Raw genomic sequence first — 16085 nt, 5'->3', positions numbered from 1 at the left:
CATGTAAATAAGTTTCAGATCTCTAGGTCTGACGGTTCTTTGATAGTTCGGACGCATGTAATTATTGCAGGCTCTGTGTGTCTTTAAGCCGCACACAGTGTTACTCCCCATTGACTGTGTGTGTGTGTGATTTCAGAAAGTCACAGAAATTGACAGAAATCTTGTAGAGCTCCGAAACCGGCCTTAACGGATTCATTTGAACATGCCACAACTGGATCTGTAACTTAAAGAAAAAAAAATCTTTGACCATCACCAATTGTACATTATACGATTTTCCATAAATTACGATAGATAAATGGCTGGTTCTTTTTTCCTGACACCATAGGGTCGTGTACTTTGACGTGAAGGGGTCAAATTAGCACTCTATTTTTTTTGCTTTAATCCCAGAAATATTGCCTTCAATCAAAACGCGTTGAGGCCTCGACACCATCTTGTTTCTGGGCTAACAGCCCATTAGGCCAAACTTATGCCAACCAAGTTTCATCTTTGAAAACTTTTCCGTTTATGAGAAATGGCCATGTCATGATTTGTGATGTTTTGTACATTTGCAATAAGAAGCCATTCACCATCTGGTGGAATTTACCGGGACAGTGGAAAAATTTCCACAATCTGAAAATTTTATAAAACGGAAACCAAATGTCCGAGAGACATTTATTTTATGACTTCCCGGAAGATGTTTTCACCCACAAGACTCCCAGTTAGATAGCAAATGTTCCTTTTGTTGCATAACGATTGTTTTTGTAGCCGAAATAGCTCCGTTTGTTCTTCACGTTTGGCTGAGAAATTGACCGGAAATTGCTGTCACGACATATTCCAAGTTAGATCCATAATATTGACAAAAACATGGAAAATGTATTTTTTTAATCAATCCTCAAGGTGTTTTTCAAATATCTATTGGATAATATATCAAACGGGTCAGAGAAAAAATGGCCGCATTTGTCTATTACACACAAATCACTCTGAGAGACACCAGCTGACCACTGACGCAATGTTGTCGCTCGCGCTCATTTTTCAAAATAAAAGCCTGAAACTATGTATTGTGACACTAGAAACATTAGGGAAGCCATAGAAAACGGAATCTGGTTGATATCTCATTCACTGCTCAATAGGGACGCATAGGAACGCAGAGGTTTCTAAATAAGAGTCACTTCCTGATTGGATTTGTCTCAGGCTTTCACCTGCAATATCAGTTCTGTTATACTCACAGACAATATTTTTACAGTTTTGGAAACTTTAGAGTGTTTTCTATCCTAAGCTGTCAATGATATTCATATTCTATTATCTGGTCCTGAAAAATAGCCCGTTTACTTTGGGAACATTATTTTTCCAAAAATGAAAATAGTGCCCCCTAGTTTCAAGAGGTTATTAAGGTCCATTTTCTAGGATTAAAGGTAAAAAACGGTAATAGAGCGCTAATTTCACCGTTTCACATTAACCTCTTACAGCGGAAATTCCGTTACCAGGATCAAATTCGACAACATCCGGTGAAATCGGAGCTTGCCAAAATCAAGATACAAAATCGTAATATTAAACATTTATGATAATACAAGTCTCTTACATCGTTTAAAAGCTTAACTTCTCGTTAGTCCAGCCGCTTTGTCAGATTTCAAAAAGGCTTTACGGCGAAAGCATACCACGCAATTATCTAAGCACAGCGCCCCGCATACAAAAGCATTACAAACATTCTCCAACCAAGTGGAGGCGTCACCAAAGTCAGAAATAGTGATAAAGTAAATCACTTACCCAGCTACATAACAAATGGTCCTTTTGTTCGATAAAGTCCTTCTTTATATCCCAAAAAAGTCAGTATAGTTGGCACTCTTGAGTCAGTAATCCACCGGTTTCCCTCATTCAAAATGCATACAAATGAATCCCAAAGGTTACCAATAAACTTTGTCCAAAGAAGTCAAACAACAATATGTAAATAAACGATCAAATTTAAAACGGAGAATAGTTTGTACATTACCGGAGATAAATAACGAACTGCGCACCCTCACCAACGAGCGCCACAACACTACAACCAAAATGGGAGCCACTTAGAAAAACTAGCTCATTTTTCAAAAACCAAGCATTAAACTCTTTCTAAAGACTTTTGACATCTACTGGAAGCCCTAGGAACTGCAATCTGGGAAGTATTAATTTGATATTTCCATAGACAGCCAATTTAATGAGTGGTGAGCTCAACAACAAAAAAATTCCCGGATGGATTCTCGTCGGGTTTTCACTTGCTATATTAGTTCTGTTATACTCACAGACATTATTTTAACAGTTTTGGAAACTGTTTCTATCCAATTATATGCATATCCTAGCTTCTGGGCTGAGTAACAGGCAGCTTACTTTGGGCACGTCAGTCATCCGAAATACCGAATACTGCTGTTTGATGGTTCGTCGGAGGGTATTGCAGGAATTTTTGTAAGCTTCCGATTTAGAGTCCTGCACCTTGAAAGCGGCAGCCCTACCCTTTAGCTCAGTGCGAATGTTGCCTGTAATCCATGGCTTCTGGTTGGGGTATGTACGTACAGTCACTGTGGGCACGACGTCCTGGATGCACTTATTGATAAAGCCAGTGACTGATATGGTGTATTCCTCAATGCCATCGGAAGAATCCCAGAACATATTCCAGTCTGTGATAGCAAAACAGTCCTGTAGTATAGCATCTGTTTCATCTGACCACTTTTTTATAGACCGGGTCACTGGTGCTTTCTGCTTTAACCTGTTGAGTGTAGGGGGCAGTATTTTGATGGTTGGATGAAAAATGTACCCAAATGAAACTGCCTATTTCTCAGGCACAGAATCTAGAATATGCATATAATATCAGATTAGGATAGAAAACACTCTAAAGTTTCCAAAACTGTCAAAATATTGTCTGTGAGTATAAGAGAACTGATATTGCAGGCGAAAACCTGAGGAAAATCCAACCCGGAAGTGCTGTTATTCCTGAAAGCTCTCTGTTCCATTGCCTGCCTTCGCCTGCCTTCACAAGAAATATCACATCGTGTCATTGTATGGCTGGGTGCCAGCAGCGTTTTGCATGTGCAACAGTTTGGAGCAAACATTTTCTCTCTCTCTCCTATTGAAGAAGGTACAGTCCGGTTGAAATACTATTGATTATATATTGTAAAAACAACCTGTAGATTGATTATAAAAAACGTTTGACATGTTTCTATGAACTTTACGGATACTATTTGGAATTTCCGTCTGACCTGTCGTGACCGCTCGAGCCTGTGGATTTCTGAACATAACGGGCCAACGAAATGGAGGTATTTTGGATATAAAAATTATATTTATGGAACAAAAGGAACATGTATTGTGTAACTGGGAGTCCCGTGAGTGCAAACATCTGAAGATCATCAAAGGTAAGCAATTCATTTTATTGCTTTTCTGACTTTCGTGACCAATCTACTTGGCTGCTAGCTGTTTGTAATGTTTTGTCTGCTGAGAGAGATGTCCTTACATAAATACTTGTTATGCTTTCGCCAAAAATATTTTTGGAAATCTGACATACCAGGTGGATTAACAACAAGCTAAGCTATGTTTTGCTATATTGCACTTGTGATTTCATGAAAATTAAATATTTTTAGTAATTTAATTGGAATTTGTTGCGCTGCAATTCAATTCAAGTTTAAGGAAGTGATTGAGGTGGAAACTGGTTATGGGGATTCTAACCTACGGTTAGAATGGATTCAGTATACAGCCAGATCAGTAGCGAAAGAAAAATGTTATGCCTGCGCCACAGCAAAACCTCAGGTGACAACCATTCCCTTTCCATTTGATGGAATTGATGCATGGCCTGTATGGTAAAGCCGGAGGGCAGGGAAGCCGGACAATGACAGTTGCATTTATCTGCATTATCTGTATCCCCATGTGCCCATTACATCCAGACTTCCCCCTTTCACAGTTACAAGAGGACACTATTATTGTATGGCTCGCTACATCACACACGGATGGGACGTAGGGGAAGTAAGAATATGCAATAGGACAGAGGACGTTACAACCGACAAGACGATGAGGGACCTGACTGGGTGGTTGAGTTCCGAGGACTTTAGTAAGATAAAAAGGCCTAGAGCGGATGTCTGGTGGTTGTGTGGAGGTATGAAGCTGTGGCCTAACCTGCCTACAAATTGGACCGGTGCAGTTAGGCATGCCCTTCAACCTTATCAAACACAATGACCTAGGGCCAGGTAGAAGAGAGAGAAGGAGTGCTCCGTCAGGATCTTTTGACAATAGAGTTTACATTGATAGCATGGGAGTTACAAGGGTTACAAACCTGATGAGTTCTGGATTGGAATCAAGCATCTTCTGGTGGTAACAGCTGAAACTAGTTTGATGGTATGGCAGAATAGAATAGCCTTGGATATGTCACTGGCTGAAAAGGGTGGGGGGTGTATAAGGTTCGGAGCAGATTGTTGTACTTTCAACCCTGATGACACAGCTCCAGACCGATCAGTGACCAAGGCCCTGGCTGGTATAACCACATTAGCTCACAAATTAGCAGAGAACTCTGGGGTGGATAATGCTCTAATAAATTGGTTTGACAGTGTGTTTGGGAAATGGAAAATGTCTTAATCACTGTGTTGTGGGAAACGTTCACCTGTATGAGTGTTTTGGTTCTATGTGGATGTTGTTTGGTCCCCTGTATGAGAGGTTTGATTACCAGGACTCTGGAGAGGTCAATGCCGCAACAGATGGTGAGGTACGGACCGATTCCGAGCTCCGGCCAGTGGGATGGAGGATACAGGCCTCCAGGCCTAGGAGATGGCTCCGTTTCTTTTAACTACGAGGAGCCCATGTTGGATGATACTATTTTTGATCTTTAAGACTGTTTTGTGAAGATTGTAATAAAAACCCTAACAGGAAGTGTTAGGATACCTAATGTAGGCCTATAACAGTCATTGATGGATAAGGAATGAAAATACATATATTGGTTTTGAGTGACATTGATAATATTAATAAAAATAAATGTGTAAGTTTTTGTAATTAATGTTTAGGCAATAATTAACAGTATTCCACCCTGTCACTGTATAACATATGGAAATGTGTTTGAATCATAGCAGACAAGGAACTGTGGCAGACAACTTATGACCACTGTGAATCTCACCCAGAGAGGGAAGAAACCGTTGGGCTTGCTATAGATTGTGTAACATATGGCAGGATATGATGAGCAATGTATTGGTCTGGATTATTCTGGTATACAATTGATGTATCAGTGAGTATTATTTAGTCATTAAGGGTGGATTGAATGATTAGAATATTCCACCCTGAAAGCATATAATTGTATGGAATTGATTAGAATGTCTAAAATTATAATCAATTCATGTGTAGTTCAAGTCAGAATTAGGGTAAAATAATAAAGCTAATGTTTGTCTTAATGATATTTTAAAGACAGACTGTCTGAGCAAAATTCGGCGCTGACCTGACTAGAGATTTGGGAGAGAACGGGGAGTACGTCTCAAGGTCTAATCTCTGTCGGCTGGGTAGTGAGACAGTATGTGCGTAGGATACCTTCTGTTAGTGTGAATGTGTGTGCGTAGCAGGACATTGTGTGCTAATGTTAGCGTGAATGTGTGTGCATAGCAGGACATTGTGTGCTAATGTTAGTGTGAATGTGTGTGCCTATGGTTGTGTGAATGTGTGTGCGTAGCAGGACATTGTGTGCTAATGTTAGAGTGAATATGTGTGCGTAGCAGGACATTGTGTGCTAATGTTAGTGTGAATGTGTGTGCGTAGCAGGACATTGTGTGCTAATGTTTGTGTGAATGTGTGTGCGTAGCAGGACATTGTGTGCTAATGTTAGTGTGAATGTGTGTGCTTAGCAGGACATTGTGTGCTAATGTTAGTGTGAATGTGTGTGCGTATGTCACGCCCTGGTCTTAGTATTTTGTGTTTTCTTCATTATTTTGGTCAGGCCAGGGTGTGACATGGGTTTTGTATGTGGTGTGTTTTGTCTTGGGGTTTTTGTTAGGTATTGGGTTTGTGGCTTAGTGGGGGTATCTAGCATAGTCTATGGCTGTCTGGAGTGGTTCTCAATCAGAGGCAGGTGTTTATCGTTGTCTCTGATTGGGAACCATATTTAGGCAGCCATATTGTTTGAGTGTTTTCGTGGGTGATTGTTCCTGTCTCTGTGTTTGTTGTCACCAGATAGGCTGTAGAGGTTTTCACGGTACGTTTGTTGTTTTTGTATTGTTTGTTTTTTCATCATCATTAAATATGTATCAAGAATACCACGCTGCATTTTGGTCCGACTCTCCTTCACCTAAAGAAAACCGTAACAGCGTAGCAGGACATTGTGTGCTAATGTTAGTGTGAATGTGTGTGCGTATGGTTTTATAAAATTAATTGTTTTGTATTCTTGCCTTTTAGAACGTTCCCGTGAATAAACCTTATTGACTATTTTAGCTGGGCCTCTAGTTTGATTGAATTGGTTTATGAACATTGAGAACATAATTCTCTTATTAACAGAAGGGTATTACCGTTTACACCCCACAGCATCACAGTTTGCACCCAGAGGGGAGAACATCACAGTTTACACCCCTCAGGGGAGAACATCACAGTTTACACCCCACACGGAAGAACATCACAGTTTACACCCCACACGGAAGAACATCACAGTTTACACCCCACACGGAAGAACATCACAGTTTACATCCATAGGGAAGAACATCACAGTTTACACCCCACACGGAAGAACATCACAGTTTACATCCATAGGGAAGAACATCACAGTTTACATCCATAGGGAAGAACATCACAGTTTACACCCCACACGGAAGAACATCACAGTTTACATCCATAGGGAAGAACATCACAGTTTACATCCATAGGGAAGAACATCACAGTTTACACCCCACACGGAAGAACATCACAGTTTACACCCCACACGGAAGAACATCACAGTTTACACCCCACACGGAAGAACATCACAGTTTACATCCATAGGGAAGAACATCACAGTTTACACCCCACACGGAAGAACATCACAGTTTACACCCCACACGGAAGAACATCACAGTTTACATCCATAGGGAAGAACATCACAGTTTACATCCATAGGGAAGAACATCACAGTTTACACCCCACACGGAAGAACATCACAGTTTACACCCCACACGGAAGAACATCACAGTTTACACCCCACACGGAAGAACATCACAGTTTACATCCATAGGGAAGAACATCACAGTTTACATCCATAGGGAAGAACATCACAGTTTACACCCCACACGGAAGAACATCACAGTTTACACCCCACACGGAAGAACATCACAGTTTACATCCATAGGGAAGAACATCACAGTTTACACCCCACACGGAAGAACATCACAGTTTACATCCATAGGGAAGAACATCACAGTTTACATCCATAGGGAAGAACATCACAGTTTACATCCATAGGGAAGAACATCACAGTTTACATCCATAGGGAAGAACATCACAGTTTACATCCATAGGGAAGAACATCACAGTTTACACCCCACACGGAAGAACATCACAGTTTACACCCCACACGGAAGAACATCACAGTTTACATCCATAGGGAAGAACATCACAGTTTACACCCCACACGGAAGAACATCACAGTTTACATCCATAGGGAAGAACATCACAGTTTACATCCATAGGGAAGAACATCACAGTTTACATCCATAGGGAAGAACATCACAGTTTACATCCATAGGGAAGAACATCACAGTTTACATCCATAGGGAAGAACATCACAGTTTACATCCATAGGGAAGAACATCACAGTTTACACCCCACACGGAAGAACATCACAGGGAAATACCTAATACAAACCAGATCTAACAGCTTTCATTGACACACTTCAGGGTAATGGAGGCAGGCCAACAGCAAACAAACACACACACCTCCAAAAAATGACACGCCAAACAAAATCTCTACAGGATGGGTGTCCCTCATCCTGGACTGTTGTTGCTAATGTGCGCTAATGTAACTAGAATGACGTTGTATACAACAGACAACTTTCCAGGACATAGACATATCTGACATGGGCAGAAAGCTTAAATTCTTGTTAATCTAACAGTAGTGTACAATTTACAGTAGCTATTACAGTGAAAAAATACCATGCTATTGTTTGAGGAGAGTGCACAACAACAAAACACTTTTATCATAGAAACTGGTTTGATACATTCACCTCTGAAGGTAAATAATGTACTTACATTCAGTAATCTTGCTCTGACTTGTCATCCTGAGGGTCCCAGAGATAAAATGTAGCATCATTTTATTTATTAAAATAAATGTTTATGTTCAAAAGAAGGATCTGGGTTCTACAGTTTGACCCCACTTCTGTCTCTGGCACCACACCCACCCCGCCCGGCCATCTAGATGTGTGAAAGTTAGTGTATAAACTAATGATCCATCATGTATGACATTTCTGGGAGTGTGTAAACTAAAAAATATATATTACCATATCATTTTTGTATGTTATCTATAGTTAAGTACTTGAACAAATATCAATTGACCAGTTCGGCAGATTTTGGCAAACACCTGGCAGACTTACTACAACATATTGTGCAGTAATGTAATTCTTCACTGGATTCGTCTGAAACTTTGTACACACACTGGTGCCATCTGGTGGCCAACATCTAAATGACACCTAGACTCCTATCTGAAAGTATGGCCTTTCTCTTGCATTTCAAATATGTATGTTTTTCTTTTGTAATCTATTTTACCAGATCTAATGTGTTATATTCTCCTAAATTCATTTAATTTTTCCACAAACTTAAAAGTGTTTCCTTTCAAATGGTAACAAGAATATGAATATTTAAACTCTTATTAAGGATCGCACGCTTTTTTCAAATTTCTCCTATAATGGCATACCCAAATCTATCTGCCTGTAGTTCAGGACCTGATGCAAGGATATTTAAATTATTGATCTGCATATTCCCTCGCCTGCTGAAGCCAGTAGCACCAATGTGCAGGAAGAAACACCATTCACCTGATGTCGTTGCCAGCCTGCAGTACCCGGGGAACCACAACGAGTCGCTCCAGCACGATGAGCCAAGGAAAGACCCCCCCGGGCCAAACAGTCCCCTAACACGGGCGATGCAGGGCCAATTTTCCCTGCCCTATGGGATTCCCAGTCACGGCCCGTCTTGACACAGCCAGGGATCAAATCCGAGACTGTAGTAATGCCACAAGCACTGCGATCCAGTGCCTTAGACCACTGCACCACTCAGGAGGCCTGTACACACCTTTTTTATTCATATATTGTACGTAACGTCCAAACACACATTTCATGTACAATATTTTTGACGTTGCATGTTCTAATATTTGTATACGTCTTATTTCCATGTTGTTGATGTTGTGTGTATTGTTATCTATTACTGCACTGTTGGAACGTAAGCATTTCATTACACCCACAATAACATTTAGCAAAATATGTGTATGCAACCAATCAAATTAGATTTTATTTGGATTTGTGTGTGTGTGTCTCTCGATTCATCCCAGCCTCATTATTAGCCTGGAGCTAGAGAACCCTTAACAGACACCAAGCAATAAACTGGTACATCTGTGAAGGACGGAGAGAGGGAGGGAGGGAGGGAGGGAGGGAGGGAGGGAGGGAGGGAGGGAGGGAGGGAGGGAGGGAGGGAGAGGGGGAGAGGGGGAGGGAGAGACGGGGGGAGAGGAAGAGAGGGGGAGAGAGGAAGGGAGAGGGAGAGGGAGAGGAAGTTAGAGGCAGAGAGAGAGGGAGAGAGGGGGAGATTGAGAGGGGGAGAGGGAGAAAAACAGCTCACCTACAGGACACATGGTAGAATAACTTGGAGTCTTTCAATTAAATTCAAAAGCTTTTTTGGCATTGGGATCATATTACAACATTGCCAAAGCAAGTGAAATATATAATAAACAAAAGTGAAATAAAAAATCTGACATTAAACTCACAAAAGTTTCAAAGGAACAGAGACATTTCAAATGTCATATTATGTCTCTATACAGTGTTGTAACGATGTGCCAATACTTAAAGCACAAAAGGGAAAATAAATAAACATGAATATGTGTTGTATTTAGAATGGTATTTGTTCTTCCCTGGTTGCACTTTTCGTGTGGCAACATTTCACATATCGTCTTTCTCCGACACTCCCACGTCTCAACTCCTACCTGCAACTCTGACCCCCCCCCCCCCCCCCCCCCCCACCGACTCCCCTCCCCCTAACAACCCTCCCCCTGCCTCCACTACCCCTGCAACCCCACTAAACGCCATATAGTGTCAACCTCCAATGACACTATAAAAGAGAGGGAAAGAGAGTAAGCAAGAGAGAGAGGGGGAGAGTACAGCTATGAGTACAGCTATGAGGGTCAGGCAATATATGAACCTTTACCTATCTATAGTCATGATACTGAACTCCTCATCTCCGAGCCTTCTATTGAACTACTCCTCTGCCTCGTCCACTTCCTCGTCCTGTCGTCTGCGGGAGCATTTCAGTCTGAATGGGATGTACCAGAAGGGTGATGTGATTCTGGGAGGCCTGTTTGAGGTCCACTACTTCACTGTGTTCCCTGAGCTATCTTTCACATCAGAACCCCAGCAGCTCTACTGTGAGGGGTGAGTATTCATCTACTGGACAGGACTGGACTGGATGTGTGTCTGCACCTCTCCTAAAAAGGACAGATAGACATCCCTACTATAAGAAGCCTCACTATGATCAGTGTTAACAAACCCTGGTGCCGGAGACCTACTGGGTTCTTGTTAGATTGGTGAATTGTACATTGCGGTTTCAAAATATATGTGAATAAATTGTGTGTATTCCATTGTTTTCAATCATTATTCCTGTTTTCTAAGCAAATTTACCTTTAAGATAAAGCTATTTTATTATCTATCCTTGAAAAAAGTAACTTGTTTTTTCCTCTCAATCCCTTAAGACAGCACTCTCTCACACACCCCTTAAAAGGTGCACAGGGTTCAACACCTCTAGAGCGATTTAAAACATTTACAAATTGATTGAATGTTCCTTTTCAGTTTTACCAGTTGTGGTTTCCAGCAGGCCCAGACTATGGCGTTTGCTGTAGATGAGATCAACAGAAACCCTGACCTTCTGCCAAACATCAAGCTCGGATACCAGCTCTACGACAACTGCCTGAAGCTGGGAGTAGCGCTCCGTGCTGCCATGTCATTGGCCAGTGGGACAGAGGAAGAGTTCCTATTGTATGAGACTTGTTCTGGGTCACCCCCGGTGCTAGGGATTGTGGGAGACCCAGGGTCCACACACTCCATCGCCATCTCCAGTGTCCTAGGGCTGTTCCGGGTTCCCATGGTAAATCAGAAAGAATAGAAAAATGACATCATTATTGGAAATGTCCTTCTTGTATTGGTCTTAAATGTGTCTAGGCATGAAACCTTTCTATTTCATTAATTAATTGAAGAAAATAGAATTAATAATTGTATATTTCTCTCCATCAGGTGAGTCACTACTCCACATGTTCCTGTCTGAGCAACCGGGGAAAGTACCCATCCTTCTTCAGAACCATCCCCAGTGACGCCTTTCAGGTCTGTCTCTAGAAGGCTACAATGACATAATTACACAGTGAACCGTCAGCTCCCATGTATACTCACTATACACGTTATACTGTGTAATGGCATCACAGGTAAATAAAAGGTTCAATAAATGAAAAAAAAGCTTAGATAAGGCTAAATAAAAGGTGACAAAAAGAATGTATGTAGTTTATGCTGATCTCTCTATACTCTCCAGTCTCTGTAATAACACCAGTAATGTCTAATCTCTGTTGATGTGATCTCAGGTGCGAGCCATGATCCAGATACTACGTCGGTTGGGTTGGACCTGGGTGGGACTGGTGTTCAGTGATGATGACTACGGAGTTCATGCTGCCCGGTCCTTCCACTCAAGCCTGGCCGAGTCAGGGGGCTGTGTGGCCTATTCCCAGGTCCTGCCCAAAGACAACCGCCCCACTGAGCTGCAGAGGATCGTGGGAGAGATCAAGAGCTCCTCTGCTCGTGTGGTGGTGGTGTTCTCCAACGAGGCCTACCTGCTCCCTCTGGTGGATGAGGTTCAGAGATTATTTTATCTTGACAGTTGATCTAAAATTACTCTTACAATACATTCACATTTTAGTATCAGAGGCTCTAATCCAGAGAGATTTACACTTCATAATAATATTAGTAATACCATTTAGCAGATGCTTTTATCCAAAGACACTTATAGTCAGTGATATGTGCATATATTTTACATATCGGTGTCCCTGGACAGTTAGTGCGTCCATCTTATTAAGATATCTAGGGGGGGACAACCACACATCACGGTATTAGTAAGTATGTTTTATCATCAAATGCATTCTACAGACATTATTACAGCCATAACAGCCATAACAGCTGTAGGATGTTACTCCTCTCACAGACAACAGTGTATAAAAGTGTTACAGTGTATTACCATTGGGGTGGTCTGATTATAAAGTATAAATCCCGTTTTACAAGGTGGTGGTGCAGAATGTGAAGGGTCTCCAGTGGATCGCCAGTGAAGCCTGGAGCACTTCTTCTGTGTTTCACACCCCCCGTCTCATGCCCTACCTGGGGGGTACCCTGGGTATCGCCATCCGTCGTGGAGAGATACCCGGCCTCAGGGACTTCCTGCTTAGCATCCGCCCCGACGACCAACCTGACAATAACCATGGAAACAACATGGTGAAGTAATTTGTTGTCTTTTAACTCCCACAATTTAATTACTTTATACATTATATTTAAGACATTTATAAGGCTACTTTGCCTACAAATACTACATTACAGAAGATAAAAACTAGTGTTCCTCTTTAACATTTCCTTCTCTGTTCTGATAAGGTGAGACAGTTCTGGGAGGCTGTGTTTGGGTGCAGGTTGGAGCCCCCAGCAGGTTGGGTGGAGGCTGGGGGTGATGTATGTACAGGTCAGGAGGACCTGAGGGATGTGGAGACCAACTGTGGGGATTTATCTGAGCTCAGGCCGGAATATAACGTGTACAAGGCAGTGTACGCCCTGGCCCATGCCCTGCATGACCTACTGCAGTGTGTGCCAGGGAGAGGACCTTTCAGTGGGAACCGCTGTGCCAGCCTACAGAGACTGGAGCACTGGCAGGTGGGATATATTCCTACTCAAGCACACAAACACTGTTTTCTAAGTCAAGGACCCCTGACCTCATTCTGTCTTTTGTCTACATAATCTCCTCCTCATTCCTCTCTTCCCTCTGTCCCCTCCATCCCTCCATCCCCCTCCTCTGTCCAGCTGGTCCATTACCTGGAGAGGGTTAACTTCACCACAGGGTTTGGCGATCGCGTTTCTTTCGATGACAACGGGGACGCCCTGGCCATCTATGACATCCTGAACTGGGTGTGGCTCCAGGACGGGAGCATAGAGGTGGAGACTGTGGGTGTGATTGATGAATCAGCCCCCACAGGACAAGAGCTCACGCTGGACGAGGACAGAATTTTCTGGAATTTTGAGTCAAAAAAGGTTATTTGTAAAGTTATATAGCTACAGAGCATATTTCACTACTGCAACAGAAACAGTGTAAACTCATTATCAGTGGAGGGCAAAGAATCATTAAATATGGGTGTGTAAATATGGGAGTATAAATATGGGCGTATAAAAGTCTGATGCTCTCCCTCCTAGGATGTCATTGTAAATAAGAATTTGTTCTTTAACTGACTTGCCTAGTTAAATAAAGCTTAAATTCCCCCTCACCTTCATCCTCAAAGCCTCCACGATCAGTGTGCAGTGAGAGCTGTCCCCCAGGCACCCGTGTAGCCAGGAAGAAGGGGGAGCCTGTCTGCTGCTTCAACTGCATCTCCTGTGCTGAGGGAGAGGTCAGCAACACCACAGGTCAGTGAAATTAATATAATTTAAAGAATTTGAGGGTGGTTTGGGGCTGTAGAAAAGGTTTTCCACATATTCTTTGTCTGTCTTTCTGTCAGACTCGGCCGAGTGCTCGAGATGTCCAGAGGACTTCTGGTCCAGCCCGGAGCGTGACTTCTGCATCCCTAAGGGGGTTGAGTTCCTCTCCTACCAGGAATCCCTGGGACTCTCCTTGATGACCGCCTCGTTGCTAGGAGCCCTCATCTGTGCAGTGGTCCTCGGAATCTTCACCCGCTACCGGAACACGCCTGTTGTCAAGGCCAACAACTCTGAGCTGAGCTTCCTGCTTCTGCTTTCACTCAAACTCTGCTTCCTGTGCTCGCTACTGTTCATTGGCCGGCCCCGGCTGTGGACGTGTCAGCTGAGGCATGCAGCATTTGGTATCAGCTTTGTTCTCTGTGTCTCTTGTATACTGGTGAAGACAATGGTGGTGCTGGCTGTGTTTAGGACCTCTAAGCCCGGGGGCAATGCCAGCCTGAAGTGGTTTGGTGCTGGGCAGCAGAGAGGAACAGTCCTGGTTCTCACCTCATTCCAGGCTGCTATCTGCACAGCCTGGCTGGTTTCAGCCTCTCCAACTCCACACAAAAACATGCGCTACCATAATGATAAGATTGTATATGAGTGTGTGGTGGGGTCGGTAGCAGGGTTCGGAGCGTTGTTAGGCTACATCGGCCTCCTGGCGTTCCTTAGCTTCCTCTTGGCTTTCCTGGCCAGGAATCTTCCAGACAACTTCAACGAGGCCAAGTTCATCACCTTCAGCATGCTGATCTTCTGTGCTGTGTGGATCTCCTTCGTCCCTGCCTATATCAGCTCTCCTGGGATGTACGCAGACGCTGTGGAGATATTCGCCATCTTAGCTTCCAGCTTTGGCCTTCTGGTGGCTCTGTTCGGCCCAAAGTGTTACATCATCCTGCTGAGGCCAGAGAGGAACACCAAGAAGGCTCTGATGGGCCGGGCCACAACCAAGACATAGGGAGAATCTCAATATAATTTCCTTGATTCCTCATGTCCTCTCTCCTCACCTTCTTCTCAAAACCCATTGGATGTGAAGGTTAGGTGGAGCGGGACATCTAACCTTCTCATTCATTGGGTTTTGAATTGGAGACCGAGGAGAGAGGACACGAGGAATCACAGAAATTAAATTGAGATTCTCCCATAGGCTCAATAGCATAACAAGACGTCCTCTGTGCTGATCTGAAATATGAACACTAGGTGGGGGTACTGTGCCTGCTAGGGATTTGCTTCACACTGTCATGCAAAGAAAGGAAAGGAGAAATGTATAGTAACAGAGTATGATGGTCTCAAATAGTTTGAAGTAGCTCCTTTTAGTTTCCACTTCTGTTTGTAGTTTGATGGCAATAAATCAAATCAAATCAAATAGTTTTTATCATTCTGTTAGTACCCTAGTTATGTGTAGTAGCATGTTATTAATTATAATTTTAACCTTCTGTGAGTAAATATTAATCACGTAATAAATTATTTATTTCCCTGTGCAGTAAAGAAGGATTTAGATTTATTTTATTTGTCTGTGTGCGTGGCTTTAATCTTCTATGGGATGGGTTATCCCCGATGAGTGGGTTTCTGCATCGAAAGGCTTTCGATCGTATCATCACATCGTGTGGAACAGCTTAACTTCCCCGTTCCTTCTCAAGGATTATGCTGCCACACTTATTCACCAATGAATTCATTATTCATTAATGCACATTTTCATTTAATAAAACAGTTTGACTTGAAAGGAGTTGCTTGAATGTGTTTTTATTGAACCGTTGAAATTTACAAAGATGCTTTATTAAAATATCAGGAAACTGTGTCATATGGGAAAAGAGAATTACACACCTTATAAAATGTGAAAAGAATGAACAACATTTTTAATTAACCATATCTAATTTAATTTATTGGTTTTCAGAACTGACTTTCAGGGGAGAAATGGATGTCATTAAAGTCTATTGATGATGGTAAAGAGAAGTCATGTTGTGATTCAGAGGAAGACGTTCTGTTCTGTTGACTCACTGTTGATTCGCTGTAGACTCACTGTTGACTCACTATTGAATCACTGTTGACTCAACCGTGAGTCACTGCTGACTCACTATTGAATCATTAGAAACACACGCAACCAGCAGGGTAGGACAGTCCTGTTCATTTGTGTCCATCAACTTTAGGTATTGTCTGTTAAATATGTAACTTGCTGGTAAGTATTACACAATATATCATGCCAATCTTTGTTAAGTTT

The 16085-nt window shown here is 42.4% G+C and overlaps 1 protein-coding gene across 1 annotated transcript; it reads left to right on the top strand.

Annotated features, from left to right (window-relative positions):
- The first annotated feature begins 10298 nt into the window (after positions 1-10298).
- LOC110507274 (extracellular calcium-sensing receptor-like) lies at positions 10299-15578 on the top strand. The gene is made up of 9 exons (XM_021587157.2): positions 10299-10561; positions 10976-11270; positions 11417-11503; positions 11755-12021; positions 12446-12652; positions 12806-13078; positions 13226-13453; positions 13699-13822; positions 13915-15578. Exons 1-9 carry the CDS (start codon positions 10308-10310, stop codon positions 14826-14828), a joined length of 2649 nt encoding a protein of 882 aa, XP_021442832.2. The 5' UTR covers positions 10299-10307; the 3' UTR covers positions 14829-15578.
- The last annotated feature ends 507 nt before the right edge of the window (positions 15579-16085 follow it).

The sequence above is a fragment of the Oncorhynchus mykiss genome, chromosome 27 (genome assembly GCF_013265735.2).
Source record: "Oncorhynchus mykiss isolate Arlee chromosome 27, USDA_OmykA_1.1, whole genome shotgun sequence".
NCBI lineage: Eukaryota > Metazoa > Chordata > Actinopteri > Salmoniformes > Salmonidae > Oncorhynchus > Oncorhynchus mykiss.
This window is presented reverse-complemented; position numbering and strand designations above follow the sequence as displayed.

Coding starts and splice junctions, on each gene's coding strand:
- LOC110507274 (XM_021587157.2), top strand. CDS start 10,308: ATGAGGGTCAGGCAATATATGAACCTTTACCTATCTATAGTCATGATA. Junction 10,562..10,975: donor CAGCAGCTCTACTGTGAGGG/GTGAGTATTCAT, acceptor GTTCCTTTTCAG/TTTTACCAGTTGTGGTTTCC. Junction 13,079..13,225: donor AGAGACTGGAGCACTGGCAG/GTGGGATATATT, acceptor TCCTCTGTCCAG/CTGGTCCATTACCTGGAGAG.